This window comes from Sturnira hondurensis, unplaced genomic scaffold (genome assembly GCF_014824575.4).
Source record: "Sturnira hondurensis isolate 20B ecotype Veracruz unplaced genomic scaffold, ASM1482457v3 Scaffold0007406, whole genome shotgun sequence".
NCBI classification, from domain to species: Eukaryota; Metazoa; Chordata; class Mammalia; order Chiroptera; family Phyllostomidae; genus Sturnira; species Sturnira hondurensis.
Genome location: NW_028080037.1, coordinates 4,045,485 through 4,061,552, shown reverse-complemented (window position 1 = coordinate 4,061,552; position 16,068 = coordinate 4,045,485). Strand labels below are relative to the sequence as shown.

Sequence of the window (16,068 nt, the reverse complement as noted above, 5' to 3'; positions counted from 1 at the left end):
ACCAAGGGGGCCGCTGCATTTCTCAGCTGAACAAGAAATTATAGCTTGTTTGGCTTTAAAACAATGGATGTAGACTGGTGTTGAGATTCGTGCCCCTGGACTTCCCGATCAAATGTCCTGTCTGCTCCTAGAACAGAAACCCTCAAAGTCCAAGAGTGGTTTTTTTTTTGTACAATTGTTTATACAAATTCAACAAAGGTAAAACCGCGTCAGGGGAGGTCTAGGAAAACACCACCTTACAACAATGGCACTTATGAATGCATAACTTGACAACTGGGGAAATAGTCATGTTATAAACCTGAAACGAGAACTCAACTCACACCTCGCAGGAGAGAGAAAAGGAAAAGGAAGGCTATGTCGGGTCGTGTATTCTACTTCTTGACTCACTGTATAAATTAGGTCTATGCAGAGTATGAGAGCTCATGCTGGATGGAGAAAAACCCTCCTGAGTGCAAAGGCTGAAGTCTGAATTTTAAAACTGTTTTGAGAAAAAGGTGAATTCTATACAGAGGGAACTTGGCCAAGTGTCTTACTTTGACTATAATTTACAGATATGCACAACATGCTTATGGAACTTCTTGATGTGCAAAGCAGGCTCTCAGCTTCCAGGTAAACATGCTTTTAACTGGAAGGTCTCAGCCTACTTTGCCAGATCTGGGCACATGTGTAATTGGATTATTATTTGTGTCGATGAAGCACAGGTTAAGTTCTCTCCTACCTTAAGGAAACCAGGAAAGTTGGCAATCAGAAAACAATAAAAACACTGGTATGCATTCAGACCTTGCATAAATAACTTTTAAACAATTTGTACAAAAATAATTCTGCATAATGTAAGATGTAATAAAACCAAACAAAATGTGTCGAGACGGCAGATGGGGTGTGTGGTCCACTTCACGTTGACACCAGAAACCCCAGAGTCGCAAGGAATGAGGTGCCCAGAACAAAACACCACCACCAAAGAAAAAAGAAAAAAAAACCAAACCCCCTAAGCTCATGCGTAAGAGAATTTCCCCCAAAGTTCATCCTCCTCCCCCCGCAGGAATGTCTTCATGGTAAAGGCCGCCTTCGAAACGGTCCTGGAAGCAGCACAGGTGCGAGTCAGAAAGACCAAAACAAAGGACAGCGTCCGGCCCACTCACCCCCGAAACGGCTTGGCCCTCGGCAAGGCTTGCAAAATCGCATCGTTCTGTGGTTGTTCCAAGTCCCAAGTTGAAAATAAAAGCCCTCGTTTCCGCAAGGTCTCTTCCCCTCCCCGGCCCCTCCCCTCGTCCCGCCGGCCCGAGTGTGCATAGGCTAGTTCTCGGACTAACTCAGTTTCTGCAGCAGTTTTTCTTCCACTTGCCCGAACTGGACACTCACGGACATTTCAGCTATGAACTGCTCACAGCCTTCCTTGGTGACTTGCTTGCAGTACCTCAGGTCAATATGACAGATATTTCCACAGCGTTTGAAGAAGGACAGGCACTGGTCAGTAACCTTATTGCAGTCTGCGGGGAAGAGGACAGTGTGAGGATGAGGGAGCACGGAGCCCGCGCCAAGGCCCCGAGACCCCCGTGCTCAGCACCAGAAACTGCACCCAGCTCCCTAGTACCCCCAGAGGACCACTTGCTTAAAAAGCCCTCTTCAAAGGGGGCAGGGTTCCACCTACCAATTACAAAGGGTAATTTCTGCTTGAAGAGCGTTCTGAGTGAAATCTCTTAGAACCTTCACACAGCTGCCTGTGTGTGCACATATTCGTTGTAACATAAATAGGCCCCCTGTCTGTTTTTATCAACACAGGCCCATGGACATGTTTATATGAAATCGCTCACTTTCCCCCCGTCACACTGCTGAATGCGGTGTGCACTTCTCCGCTGATTTCCTTCACATAAATCCCAGGGGAGAAAGAATCACTGGGCGGGAGTGAGAATGTCTGCGAGGCCCTCCTGGGACGCCTGGCTCATGTGGGCACCAGGACTTCAGAGCGGGCAGTGTGCCCGCCAGGTGAACTGATGGTTCGCCTGCAATCCATGCACAGGGCCAAAGTGCTAGAAGGGGCTGGGGAGATTCTGTAAGTGCTGAGATGAAAAGGCGACCTGAATGGATCATGGTAGAAAATAAAACCCAAAAGATTAGATCTATACAATTGTGCGGCGTGAACCACACTACAGGATAGGGGGGTTTGCGCTGGGACCTCTGCTCCACTGACTGACATAACTGAATTGGGATAAACAGAAAGTGCTCGCATATTAGACCGAGCACTTAGGACAAGATGCCGCCCAGGCCCCTCTCGAATGCCAGTTCAAGACCACAAGCTGAGACGTGAGCTAGCCCCCCCCCCCCCGCCCCGTGAAGCTCTCGTCATTGTGGCATCCTGTACTCCACCTCCAAGGGGGGGGACAACCCCGCCCTGGAACTCCGAGGAGGAAGAACGGCTTCCTAGGCAACCAGGGAACAGAATGAGCGCAGACTACCCAAACCTCCCCACTCCTGCTCGAATGAGGCACTGGTGACAGGAAGGTGTTTATCAGACATGAACGTGGGGTGCAAAGAGGCAAACAGCTAAACAGCATGTGGATCCTTTTGAAGCAAAACATTAGAATGGAAAGCCCTGGCTGGTGTAGCTCAATGGATTGAGCGCGGGCCTGCGAAACAGGATTGCAGTTCGATTCCCAGTCAGGGCACATGCCTGGGTTGCAGGGCAGTTCCCAGAAGGGGGTACACAATACATTGTGTGTCCCCGGCAGAGGCAACCATACATTGATATTTCTCTCCCTCTTCCCTTCTAAATATAAATAAAGAAAATATAAAAAAAACAAAACCCCAAAAACCCATTAGAATGGAATGTGTCAAAATGTCACTTAAGTGAGGTAATTAAGTTACTACTTGGTAATTTCTGGAGAGAAAATTGGTGGCAGGGGGTGGGGGGGGGGCAGAGGCAGGGCTCGGGGGGGTCTTACTCAAATCTCATAGAGCCAACCCGACCCTCCAAAGCTGTCAGACCCAAACCCAGTTAGCTGGGCTGAGAACAGACGGCACTGCCTCCATCCTCCTCGCTGCTGCTCATGTCCCGAGCCCCTGGAAACTGACTCCCACCCCACAAGCAAACAGAGGGGGTGAGGGGAGATTCCACAGCGTTCATGACAAAATGTCGAAGCGTGAGGGCACTAGTTGTGGAGCTTCCCTCCCCCCTCCAGCTCAGGCCCCTCGACAGCAGGCTTGGGAGGGGTTCATGGGACTGACCACAGCGATGGCGGAAACCAAGCTGCTCACTCCCACTCAGTCGACCCCGCCTGACCTGGCCTCAATGCCCACTGCTCCCCGCCCCCCGCCCCACGGAGCTGCAGCCCAAGCCCACGGAGGGAAGCTTCCCTGGTGCTCGTGGTGGGTCAGGAACCACTGGTCTCTGTGCTCACGGCTACCAGCCCTTTGGGGGTAGCGACTATTACAAACCCGGCAGTAATTTCTTTAATGCGTTTCCCCTGAACTAGGCTGTGTGTCCGTCGTGATCACAGGTATGTCCCAGCACCCAACACCGTGACCCTATAACAGCAGGCGCACACATGTGAAATCCCCGGTTCATCCCACGGGAGGCTGGGCAGTCCTGCAGGGGTGCCCCCCACTGACCTGACAGGTTGATCTCGGTTAAGGAGTCTCGGGTGGTGGTGCCCACGGCGGTGAGCAGGTTGATGGACTGGTCAGTCACGTGGTTACAGTAACTGAGGTGGAGCTTGGAGAGCAGGGGCATGTGGCGGATGATGAGCCGCAAGGAGGCATCCGTGATGTCCAGGCCCGCCAGGCGCAGCTCCATGATGTTCCGGAGCTTGCTCCGGTTGTCCATCTGACCTGGGGCACAGCGGGGAGGGGAGGCCATGTGTCACCCCGACTGGAGACTGAAGTCCTACCAGGCAGACTAACACTGGGGGTTCGGTTCGACGGCGAGTGCTTCCCCCCCAAGAAAACCCATCTGTTCCGACACTTAAAAATCAGAATATTCCACATCAAATCTAGAGTCTTGAAAATTCAGAAGATCTAGAACCACACAGCCACATCCCACCCAGCAGCACTGGGCCAATCAGAGCAGAGCTGGCACAGCATCTCTGCATCACCCCGGTTTCCTCGTTTAAGCTGCTGGTGGGAGTGATGACCCCCGAAACCCGACCTCGCAGGATGGCCCCATCCTGTGAGCTGCTGTCCGACCAATTACAGTGACCCCAATGCTCAAGGGGGCCTGAAGCCAAGGCAGGACAAGTTAACGGAGATGCAGTCAGATGTGTGCAGAGCTCCCGGAATGAGTGTGACCGGGAGCCAGCACCCGAAGCTGAGAACACCGCAGCCAGGACTCATCTCTGCATCCTCTGGAGAAGGGCGCAGGCCAAAGGAGGCCCAAGGACACACACCAGACAGGGTCCCCAGTGAAAACCAGACCCAACAGCATGCCTTAGTCACACCACCTCCATGTGACCTCAATTGACAGGCCCTGGGCCTAGCTACTCACCTGGCCTGTTATCCGTGGGCGGGGACAGGAGATCCCGCATCTGGGCATCCTTTAGCCCTTCTACCCACTGGACGTCCAGAGTCCGGAGCAATGGACAACTGGAGCTACAGAGGGCTGAGACCGCGATCCACGAGCAGCCCGACAGCACCAAGTCTCGGAGCCCTGGCGGGGACAGAGAAGGGGTGACAGGTCAGGTGACGCACCCCAGTCCCCACTCCTGTACATTTGGGGTCACTGGGCCAGTGCTCACCAGGCAACCGGTTGATGAGCCAGCTCAGCTGTTTCTTGGAGATATTGGTCCAGCTGAGGTCCAGGGAGACAGGCTGTCGCCGGATGATGCCGCTCAGCATCAGGGGCGTGATGGACTTGCAGTGGTTCAGGTCGATGCGGGTCCACAACCGCTTATCGCAGCACCTGGAGGCCGGCCCGGCAGAGGTGGGGCCGTCAGAGCTGGGGGCTCACTTGTGGAGCCCTCGGTATGGCTGTGGTAACACCCCACATTCCAAGCCCAGAGAGGGGCTCCTTACTCCACCCTCTGGACCCTTCTGGTTAGGTCCCATCTGCTTTTAGGACGACCGGGCACCTCTGCTCTGACCTCTGCGGGGCCTCCATGGAAGGGGCTGGCACCTGCTCTCCAGTAAGGACTTAAAGGGGGCTTTCTTTACATACACACCCTCAACAGGCCACACCTCAAAACAAGCCCGAGCAGCAGGCATCCTACCCATTCACACAGGAAGGTAAGCAACTGGGCCAAAAAGCTAGGAAATGTCAACACTGGGATTCATGTCTGTAACTGGCACCCCCAGTGGTGAATAACCCAAGCTAACACTGTAAGAACAGGACTCTACTTGGCCCTCAGTTCATTTTCCAAGGAGCTAAATCAGGAGATTAAATAGGGTTCACCTCTTCTGACAAGTCCAGACGGACAGATGACCGGACTGGGCTTGGATAAAGGGAAGTGGGGCACACCCCCCACGTGCCATCCCCGGTCTAGCCTAAGCCTCCACCCAGAGCTGGACAGAGCCAGCCCCCAGTACCTCCCAGTCCCCGCTCGGCCAGCGCCCCCTACCAGCGGTTCCAGGTCCTGCAGACCCGCATGCAGACACACAGGTCTCGGTGACTGAGGTAGCTGAAGACGGCCATCCACACCTCCCGGTGCATGACGTGGGCTGCCCCATCATCCAGGGGCAGCGAGTCGGGTGGGGGGCTGATGGGCGGCGGCCGGATCACGTGTCTCTCCATCTGGATGCACTTGGGCGGGGACACGGAGGGCGGGGGCCGGGAGATGATGCGGGGTGGGCTGCGTAGGCCGGGCCCCAGCTGGTGCCGCAGCTCCCGAGGGGTGCCGTTGGGCCCCTTGTTGAAGCGGTGGTGGCGCTCGCAGAGGCCCAGGGGCCGCTTGGGCTCCTCGTTCTCACTCTCTGGCTCCGACTTGATGGGCTGGTGGTTCTCGTTGGCCAGGCTGCTCTCCGTCTTCTGGATCTCCTGGTTGAGCTCCTTGCTCAGCTCCTTGCTCAGCTCCTTGTTAGGGAGCCGCCGTTTCCGGCGCATCTTCACCTTCTTCTTCTCCTCGGGACCCTCTGCACCCTCGGTGCTGGGCCCGGCTGTCGGGGAACTGGAGCGGGAGTGGTCGCTCTCCCTGGTCTTGGGGGGCGCCTCAGGCAGATCGTCCTCTGGCTCCTGCTTGAAGCGCCGGAGTGGCTTGTTGGCTAGGGCTATCCGGTCTTCAGCATTCTTCCAGGATCTCCGCTGAGGAAGAAGGGGGCCAGGGCAGGTAAGCCCCCAGCTAGGCCTGAGCCCGCCCAGGCCTCTCCTCCACCCTCCTCCAGGGACCCACTGTCCCAGGCTGGAGGGGAGGGGAGGGGGGGAAGAGGGTGGAAGAGAGGGGAAGGGAGGAGGAGAAGAGGGTGGAAGGGAGGGGAGGGGTGGGGTGGGGTGGGGTGGGGGAGGGGAGGTGCTGATAGTACCTTCTTCCTGAAAAGCTTATCTTCTTTGCCTGGTTTTAGCTGTCACGAGGAAGAAAGGACACAGAGCTTGCTCCCAGGGCTCGTGGGATTTGGTCCCCTCGACACCCAACCCCAGCACCACCCACGGCATCTACAGTATGGGCTGGAGGGGTGTCTTCCCCACAAATCCAAGACAGATGGGTGGGCCCTGCCTGCTGGTTTAAAGGGCGAAGCTGGAAGTAGAAGAGTGTGGTGGAATTGTTCCCACCCCGCTGACCTCCCACCTTTGGACAGACCCAGAGATACGCAGGGGCTGGGCAGGTCAGACTTGGCCCTGGGAGCCAGTCCTGGAGGCAGGGCCTGCGGGATTCCCAGCAGAGCCTTAAGGGCCAGAGAAGACAACTAGGCGCCACCTCGTGGCTCATGCTGGAAGGGCCGGTGGGCGGAGCAGGGCTGCCGGGATCCTCGGAGGTTCTCCAGATCCCAAGGGCTTCCCAGCCGCAGCTTCAGCTTCCTAGGCCCCACGCAAGAACCACGAGCTAGCGACCTGGGGCTGAGGCCTGGGAAGCTGGGGTGCACAGAGTGGGCTGGATGGATGTCCAGTAGAGCGCGCGGGGGGGCGGGGGGGCGCCTGGGCTGTTGCTTTCAAGTCCCCAGGGCCTCAGGTGGGTGGGGGTGACGTGCGAGCACCTGCTGCTGGAAGTAGGTGAGACTGGATCTCCACCAGGGGCTGAGGCTGCTGCCTAGAGGGGGCCTCGGCGAGAGGTGAGAGGAGGACCCAGGGGATGTCTGCAGAGTCGAGGCCTAAAGGGCAGGAAGAGTGACTGGCTGGTTTCCCCTCCTTTCGCCTGGGTCCGACTCTCAGCACTTAATGGGCATGCTCAGGCAGCCGGAGCCAGGGTCCAATGCATCCCACCGCCCATGCATGCCCCCACGCCTGGGCTGGTCACACCACCCCACGCCCACCCCTCCCAGGCCGTACTCTCTTCCGCCCACTCGGCTCCTGGGGCTTCTCGTATTTCCGCTTCCGGCGCAGGTGCACGTCGTCTGACTTTCGGCGCAGGATGCCGTCCGGGGGCACTTTCTTCGGGTGCTCGTCGGACCTACGCCGGGGCGCCTCCTCGCACTCGCTCCTGCGCTTGGGGGGTTCCGGGCCTTCCTTGTTGTCACGGTTCATCTTCTGCTCCTTGAGCAGGGAGCCGGGCAGGTTGGAGGCGTACTTAAAGCCAGGGCCACGCTTTTGCTTGTAGGCCAAAAAGAGACAAGGTACAAGCGGACTGTATATCTTTGGACCAGCCCCCCACCCCGAGCCCGCATCGCCTACCAGCTGACCGCGTGGGCGCAGGCCGTGTCTGGCAGGACCGAGCTCCGTCCCTCCCGGGGTGACCCTTGGGACAGGGAGCCCGGCACTCACTTTCCCGGTCTTGCCGGCGTGGTTACACTTTGGACACTCCCAGCAGTTGGGAAGCTCATCGTTCACCACGCCCTCTGACTCCTTAATCTGCGAGGGACAGGCCAGTCAGCACACAGGGAGGGGGCGGGAGAGGCGGCCTCCGCCAAAAACATTTAACTCGCCCCCGCCCCAAATGCCTTGTCCATCCCATCTTTGGCCAAAAGAAAAGAACACAAGAGTAGTTAAGACAGGTGACCGAATTCGGTCATTTTGTAATCCGGTACTGGGTGTGAAGGAGCAGGGCGCGCCGTTCCTGCCCCGGTAGAGCCTGTGGTCGGAGGGCGAGAAAGCAGCAAGCAGACAAGGTAGGGACGGCGCTCTGACCCCAACGCGTCCCTTCAGTCTCGAGGAGTGAGCGCAAAAACAAACCCCTGCTACTACCACCCGGGGAAAGGGGGCACTTCAGGGCTGAGGCTTCATTTGGGGCAGGCCCACTGTGCCTTCTGAAACACTCCGATGTGCACAGGCTGACTCCGGTGCAGCCAGCAGGGAGGTGCTGGGTATGTTGACATTCTCTCGGGACAGCAGCTGTGTGCCAGCCCAGAGCGGGCTCTTCCTTTCCAGTGAAGAACCTGCTGCCCAAGACAGGCAGGTCCAGCACGGCAGTCCCGGGGGAAGGCAGCCCTGCCCTGGACACACCAAGGGCAGGTCCCCACACACAGGAACACAGCTCTATGCTGGTATGGCGCCTGGGTCCCAGCTCTCTCAGAAGCCAGGGTCCAGCAAGCAGCCTGACCACCCAGTGTGTCTCCTGTGTATGTGTGGTGTGTGTGGGGGTGTGTGTGTGGTGTGTGTGGGTGTGTGGTGTGTGTGGGTGTGTGGTGTGTGGGTGTGTGGTGTGTGTGGGGTGTGTGTGGTGCGTGGTGTGTGTGTGTGGTGTGTGTGGGGGTGTGTGTGTGGTGGGGGTGTGTGTGTGGTGTGTGTGGGTGTGTGGTGTGTGTGTGTGTGGTGTGTGTGTGGTGCGTGTGGGGTGTGGTGTGTGTGTGTGGGGGTGTGTGTGGTCTGAGCTACTCCAGACCCTTCTGGACCTCGCTCATCATCTGACACACTGAATCTCCACACTTGGGAGTCCCTCCACAGCAGAAATCAAAGTTCCTCCTGCCCCCTGGAGCTTCAGACCCTCAGGGGCCCCCCTGGTGGGTCGGGCAGCACAGCCAGGTCCCAGAGGCGGCTCACCTTAAGGCATCCGGGGTGGATGATTTCGTTGCAGATGGAGCACTCCATGAGCATGAGGTTAAACTTGCCTTCTTCCTCTTCCACCGTGTCCTCCTTCCCTGCCTCACCGCACACCAGGCACACGGCCGTGTGGGGCAGCACTGGCTGGAGAGCCGGAGAGAGCAGAGGTCAGCGGGGGCTGGGGACCCCACAAGCGACGGAGCAAAGGCCTGAGCTGCTCTCCTCCACCTGTCACTGCCATTCACTCATTCAACTACTTAGGCTCTTGTGCACTCAGTGCTGGGACTACAGCAATAAACGAAACGGGAACACACCCCTGTCGTCCTGAGCTTGCATCCCGGCGGAGGACAGAATGGAGAAGGATACGGTATATTGCACAGTGATGAGGAGTATGGAGAAGAATGCAGCAAGCAGGGCCGGGGCCAGCGCCGGGGGGAGGGGTGGCAGGCAGGCTAATCAGAAATGTGGAGGTCAGCGTCGGCCTCCCATTTGAGGGGGAGACTGAAGGAGGTGGCGGCTAAGGCTGAGCCTCCCCAATGGGCATCAAAGCCTAGGCCGTGGACTGCGGGATGCCCAAGACCTTCACCAGGCGGTCGGGGGTGGGGGGGTAGGTCAAAACTACTTTCAGGACACAACCAGGACGTCATTTGCCTTTCTCACGGTGTTGGCATTGGCACTGCCGGCTGCACTGGCTGTCCCCTGGGCTACTCCTGGCCACACATCGCTTCATTCAACAGTGTCTTAGATGAGGCGGGAAAAAGGACTAATTTTATTAAAATTCCGACCCTTGATCCTTGTAACACTCTGTGTGATGTCACAGAAAGTACGCACAAAGTGCGTCTGCGGAGGGCGGAACAACGGTATTTGAGGCTCCGCACCCACCTGACCAAGCTCCCGTGGCCGCTTCCTCCACAGAGCGCCACTCTGCTTGGAAGAATGACAGAAAAAACCCATGGATATTGGCTTATTTCCTCAGAGATGAAACCGGTGAGCCCGTCACTTCCAGAGAAGCGACTTACAGCATTGTGTTGCAAATGATACAATTCTAATTTTCCAACAAAAATCTGAATTTTAGAGAACTTACATTAGCCACCACGAACCGGACCAGCTTCCCAATACTCAAAAAGACTTCTCTGATGGGCAGTGTTAACAAATGTGGTTGGGTCTGTGTAGAATATGTAGAATGCTACGCACCAATTATTCAGGAACTTCTGAATAACTCAGCAAGCCAGTATCTTCCAAATGGCTAGCGCATGGTGTCAAAACACCATGCATGGGCAAACGAGCTATTCCAGGGGCAAGGAAGGCTGAGGCATTTCCATGTAACAGGATGAAAAGTTCATTGATATGGTTTCAGATTCCACGTTGCAACTAACCTTTAAGAAACACACAACAACGCCGTTCTTCCCACTAGTCATTTTTGTTGGGGAGATGGAGTTACTTCTTATAAAAATGTTCTTTTGGTTTCCAAGCAGTGGACTTCTGGTTATTTTTAAATGAAGTCAGTGTAAATTTTGAATACAGTAATAGCAGTAAACAAATACCCCACGTAAGCAAGAGCTCTTTGGGTCCCCCTGATTTGGGAGAGGGGAAAGGGGTCCTGAAAACACCGAGATTGGGAAGTGACGGACTCGGCTGTCCCTGCACGCTCCCGGCTCCCAGCACCGGGTTCGGGGGTCCAGACGGACGCACAGGCCATTTTTATCACACTGAGCGAGAGGAGCTTCAAATACACTGGGGGACACACTCCACTGCATACGTCCCAGCGAAAAAGTCTACAAAATGGCACGAACACCGCAATTCTAACAAATAAAACACTGAAGGTGAGAGAGCCATCATTCGTTCAAAATACTTCAACAGACACCTGCTGAAGCCCGCGGCGAGTGGCTGAGAGGGGAACAGTGATGAGGGAGGGTGAAGGCAGAGCGCCATGAAATCCTAGGAGAACCCGGTGAGGTCGTGTGCGTGAGTGTCAGCAGCAGCAGCAGAAAGAGGGGCTGCTGGAGGGTGTGTGGGCTGGGGAACTCGGACTCACAGCGGAGAGAAGAGGGGAGCCTGGTGAGGGCAACCGGGGCACTGGAGTGGGGTGGGGGGCAGGCGGCTGACTCTGGCCAGAGGTAGAAACAGAGGTTCCAGGAGGGGAAGCCCAGGGACTGGAGGTGGTGCGGCAGACGCAGGGGACCGAGTCTGCAGAGCAGCCTCATGGAGGGGGTCAAAGGGAAGGCTGCTGTGGGAAGGGGGGAGGGGGTGCTCTGATGTGTCACGAGAGAAAGGCCTGGAAAAGGAAGAGAGGTGGGTAAACCTCCCAACAAAGTGGAAAGGCTGGAAGAAGATGACGCAGAAGCAGCGCCCCCTGCCCGGGGCAGGCCGAGTCAGCATTTGCGATCAGTTCCAGAAGCCACATGAGAGCGGAGAGGAAGAAACACACACAAGTGAGCTTTCTCTCCTTCAACCAGCACTGACCACGCCAGGTGCCAGGCCAGAACCAGAACCAGAGAGAACAGGTGGCGGCGGGGACAGGTTTCCTCTAACCGGGCCTGGGACACCGGGCGGGATGGAGGGGTCAGAGAGAGAAAACAGTCCTGGGTCACAGCCAGCATGCTGAGTTTTAGGTGACACTGTTTTCAAAACCAACAGTCCCTATAAACAACCTCTCCAACCCTGACAGAATGCAGGGCGTCACACGGACCCACCCCCCTCAGAAAAATGCACGCACGCACACGCACTCAGATAAAAATCTGTATTGAATTTCAAGGGGTATCTCAAATTCCCTGAAATCCATTCAAACGACCTGGGTACAGATAACAAAAACACCAGCAGTGAAACTTAAAAACTTGTGCAAAGGGAACAGTGAAAACACAACCTGCTGGAGTGGGAGGAGACACCGGCAAACCACATTTGTGATCAGCAGTTAATGCCCGTATTGTACAAAGAACTCCTATTATAACAACAAAATTACGAACAATCCAATTTAAAAACTGGGCAAAGGCCTTCAATAGAGGTTTCCCTACAGAAGCTGCTGAGCAGGTAAAAAGAGACTCCACATTGCTCGTCCTCAGGAAAATGCAAATCGAAACCATAAAGAGATACCACACCGCACACCCATTTGAATGGCCATTATTAAAAGAAAAAAAATAAGAAATTGGGGTGACAAGCAAGGTTATGTGGGGAAACTGGGACCCTCGGGCACTGCTGGTGGGTTGTAAATTCCTATGGCCACTATGGAGAAAGTGTGGAGATTCCTCAAAGAAATCAAGCATAGAATTACACATGGCCCTGGCTAGTGAGGCTCAGTGGTTGAGTGCTGGCCTGCCAACCAAAGGGTCGCTGGTTCGATTCCCAGCCGGGGCACATGCCTGGGTTGTGGGCCAGGTCCCCGGTTGGGGGAGTGCAAGAGGCCACCACACCTTTATGTTTTTCTCCCTCTCTTTCTCCTTCCCTTCCCCTCTCTAAAAAATAAATAAATAAAATCTTAAAAAAAAAAAAGAGAGAGAATTACATATGGTCCAGCAATCCCACTTCTGGGAATGTATCCAAAAGAATTCAAACAGGACCTTAAACAAGAGGCACCCACCCACCCATGCTCATCACAGCTTCATTCACAATAGCCAAGGGTGGAAGCAACTTAAAGTCATGGGCAGATGAACAGGTAAAGAAGGTGCAGGCTATACCGGCAGTAGAATATTACTCGGCCTTCACAAAGAAGGGAATCCCGCCACAGGCTGCAGCACGGGTGAACCTCAAAACTATGCCGAGTGAAGCGAGCCAGGCACAGGAGGGGGGAATCCTGCCTGATTCCGCCTCCCCGACATGTCCAAGGCAGTCTGAGAAACAGAGCAGAAAGGTGGATGCCAGGGCCCGTCGGGTAGGGAGTGGGAAAGAGGAGCTGTGCTTTAACAGATACAGAGTTTCCACTTGGCAAGATGGAAAAGTCCCAGAGCACACAGGTGTATGATGGTTCTGCACCCAGGAGAAAGTCAGAGACACTGTGATACCAAAACTATTTCGGGGGAGCTTTTTGTAAAGCGTGTGACTGGCTCACCACTAAGCTGTACACTTTGAAACGAACACAAATACTGAATGTAAACTGTAAAAACAAGAAATTCCCCCCGAAACCTTTCGATTAACAAAATAAATGAGGTAAAATAACAATTGATGAACAACAAAAACTATCTGTTCCATCAGGAAAAAATATGTTTTATCTGTGCACTGAAATTGATGTATTTGTTTATTTGGTTGTGTGGACTAAGGAGTGGTTTTTTACTTGTTTGTTTAGAAAGTAAGCACAATTAACAATAAAATTTAAAAAGTGAAAGTAGCCCTGGCTGGTGTAGCTTGGGCTGTGAACTAAAGGGTTGCCAGTTCAATTCCTAGTCAAGGCACATGCCTAGATTGTGGACCAGGTCCCCAGTAGAGAGCGTGTGAGAGGCAACCACACATTGATATTTCTCTCCTTCTCTTCCCCTCTCTCTAAAAATGAGTAAATAAAATATTTTTTTTAAAAAGGTGAAAATTTATTGTAGCTTATCAACTTTTAGTATGAACAAATTGTTTTTTAAAAAATATTTTTTAAATTTATTTTTAGAGAGAGGGGAAGGGAAGGAGAAAGAGTGGGAGAGAAACATTAATGTGTGGTTGTCTCTTATGTGTTCCCCACTAGGGAGCTGGCCTGCAACCCAGGCATGTGCCCTGACTGGGAATCGAACCAGTGACCCTTGTCTTCACAGGCCCCTGCCCAATCCACTGAGCTACACCAGCCAGGGCTGAACAAAATGTTTCTTATGCAAAAAACCTTTTATACATTTGTATCAAATATAGCACAAAAATATATTTTGGAAAAAAAAGGTTAAAATGATGAATTTTATGTATTTTTTTTATCACAACAATAATTTAAATCTCCACAAAAAAAGCATATGCGGATGGATGGAGGAGGGGGAAAACGCCCCCGGGGCTTGGAGGGACCCAGCAGCCAGGGAGAAAGGCTCATGGCGCTCCAGGCGGACCTGCAGAGGCGCTGGCCCAGGGCTCTGCCTCTCTGCAGGAGCCTTCTGCCTTCCCCCACAGGAGGGCGCCCCGGGGCCCTGAGAGCAGCACCCCAGGGGAAATCGGAGTGTCAGTGCGTGCAGGGGGAACTCGGTCAGACTGCAGGCCAAGTTGTCAGAGTCTGTGTCCCCTGCCGAGTCTAGGGGCAAGGCTGGAGGCGCCTGGACGCAGGTCAGGCTCTGCAGCGCCCAGCTCCTGAGCCCTATTAATCAGCCCTCTTCACCCCACGCAGCCCTTCAGGAGGGACACTGACCTGCCCGCAGACACCTGACTCTGACGGGAGGGCAGGAAGGAAGGGAGGCCTATGCGAACTGGATCGGAAACGCGGGCAATGGGGTCGCACACGGCACAGGCTGCACCAGCGTGTTTAAAGGCAGACACTTCAAAGCAGCCGGTGATCCAGGGAAAGAAGGAGTTGCAAGATCATCAGACTATGGCGAAAAGGAGGATGAGCACATGGCAGGAAATGCTGCCACGTGGAATTTGAAACAGCACTTATCTGAGCCCCTGCGGGAACATTCTCTGCGAGGGACACTGGGCGGGCCAGCCAGCAGGGGAGCGAGACAGCCTGACGCGGATGGGTGGGGGAGGGGCGGTCCCAGGGCCGGGCAGGGCCCACTCACCGCGATGCACTGCCGCATGATGCAACTCTGCTTCATTCGCCCGGGGCCCCCGAACTTCTTCATGTCCTTGCAGAAGTGACACTCCCCACACTCGGTCCGCAGGCAGGCCTCGCACTTGCGGCATCGCGTCCGGCGCCGGCGAGCTCCCGCCGTGGTCCGGTTGGCGGCCAACTTCACCGCGGAAGCGGGGCCCAGCTTCACCTTGGGCCGCCCTATGGCCCGGTTCTACGGGAAAACACACAGGACTGTGAAATGCGAGGCTGCGGGGCGGGCCAGACCCTGGCAGACAGCGTTACAGGCTGCCGGGTCCCATAAGATATGCGGACCCCAGGACCTCAGAATGTGACCCGATTCACCAGCAGAGTTCTTACAGAGGTAACCCATCTACAGCCAAGTCATTAGGGGGCACCATAACCCAAGAGAGGGGCACCCTCATGACTGGGAAAAACTTGGACACAAGTGCAAAGGGACCCTGTGTGAAGACACAAGGAAAAGACAGCCATGTGACCAAAAAGCCATGCCTCCACAAGCCAAGAAATGTTGGTTTTTGCCAGAAGTTGGACTCGGTGCGGACAGAGCCCCCCCCCCCCAGCCTTCCCGGCAAGCCGGCCCTGTGGACACCTTGATTTGAGACTTCTAGTCTCCAGACCTGCCAGAGAATTATTTGTTTCTGCCGATTTAAGCCCCCTAGTTTGTGGGGCTTCCTTATGGCACCCCAAGAACCTACCCTGGAGGGTACGTCCCTCAGCCACATGCCTGGGCTCAGGACCCTCCAGCAGCCCATGCCTCAGGCCACGCCCTGTGACTTGTGCTTCCCCCAGAGGCCACACAGGGCCACATGGTCAGCCTCTGCTTCCTGTGCCAGAAACACCATCCCCCACCTAACGTGGCTAATGCCCACCTACCTTGCAAGCCCCAGTTCACATGTTCCTTTCTTCCAGCAGCCCCTGCCCCCACCACCCTGCAGCAGGCTTGGCACCTCCTGCTGACCCCCTCAGGGCACTTATCAGAACTGTCCTTCCATAGGCCCTCCCCCGGAGACAAGGAGTTGGGGAGGCAGGTATCAAGAGTGTCTGGTCACCACTCTCTCTCAACAAGACGATGGGCATAGAGGACATGCTCAATAAACCACACAAGGCCCAGGAGGATGAGGCAGTAACCCTGAGGAATCTTGATCTCCGAGACCTTCTTGAAATGGACTCCCAATCCTTCCCACCCCGTGACTCAGGAGGAAATGGAGACAGATAGATGAACTGCTAAACAGCGAACAAGCCAGCCACGTGTCCTGCTGAGGTCCCTGCATCCTGGCCACCAGCCCCAGGGCCTCCTGAGAATAAGGGCCAGCGGTGG

The 16,068-nt window shown here is 55.2% G+C and overlaps 1 protein-coding gene across 8 annotated transcripts in view; it reads right to left on the bottom strand.

Annotated features, from left to right (window-relative positions):
• Positions 1-156: 156 nt before the first annotated feature.
• Positions 157-16,068, bottom strand: part of KDM2B (lysine demethylase 2B) — a 103,173-nt gene continuing 87,261 nt past the window's right edge. For 6 of the 8 annotated variants that reach the window (XM_037052037.1, XM_037052039.1, XM_037052043.1 and 3 more), the window contains 11 exons: positions 14,719-14,943; positions 9,053-9,196; positions 7,838-7,924; positions 7,406-7,675; positions 7,114-7,227; positions 6,445-6,483; positions 5,547-6,226; positions 4,728-4,891; positions 4,478-4,639; positions 3,607-3,825; positions 157-1,487 (listed from right to left, as the gene is read on the bottom strand). In XM_037052037.1, coding sequence (XP_036907932.1) covers positions 1,306-1,487; positions 3,607-3,825; positions 4,478-4,639; positions 4,728-4,891; positions 5,547-6,226; positions 6,445-6,483; positions 7,114-7,227; positions 7,406-7,675; positions 7,838-7,924; positions 9,053-9,196; positions 14,719-14,943 — 2,286 coding nt within the window. In that variant the 3' untranslated portion in view covers positions 157-1,305. The remainder of the gene's footprint in view (positions 1,488-3,606; positions 3,826-4,477; positions 4,640-4,727; positions 4,892-5,546; positions 6,227-6,444; positions 6,484-7,113; positions 7,228-7,405; positions 7,676-7,837; positions 7,925-9,052; positions 9,197-14,718; positions 14,944-16,068) is intronic. The other 2 variants (XM_037052038.1, XM_037052040.1) reach the window with 1 other exon arrangement.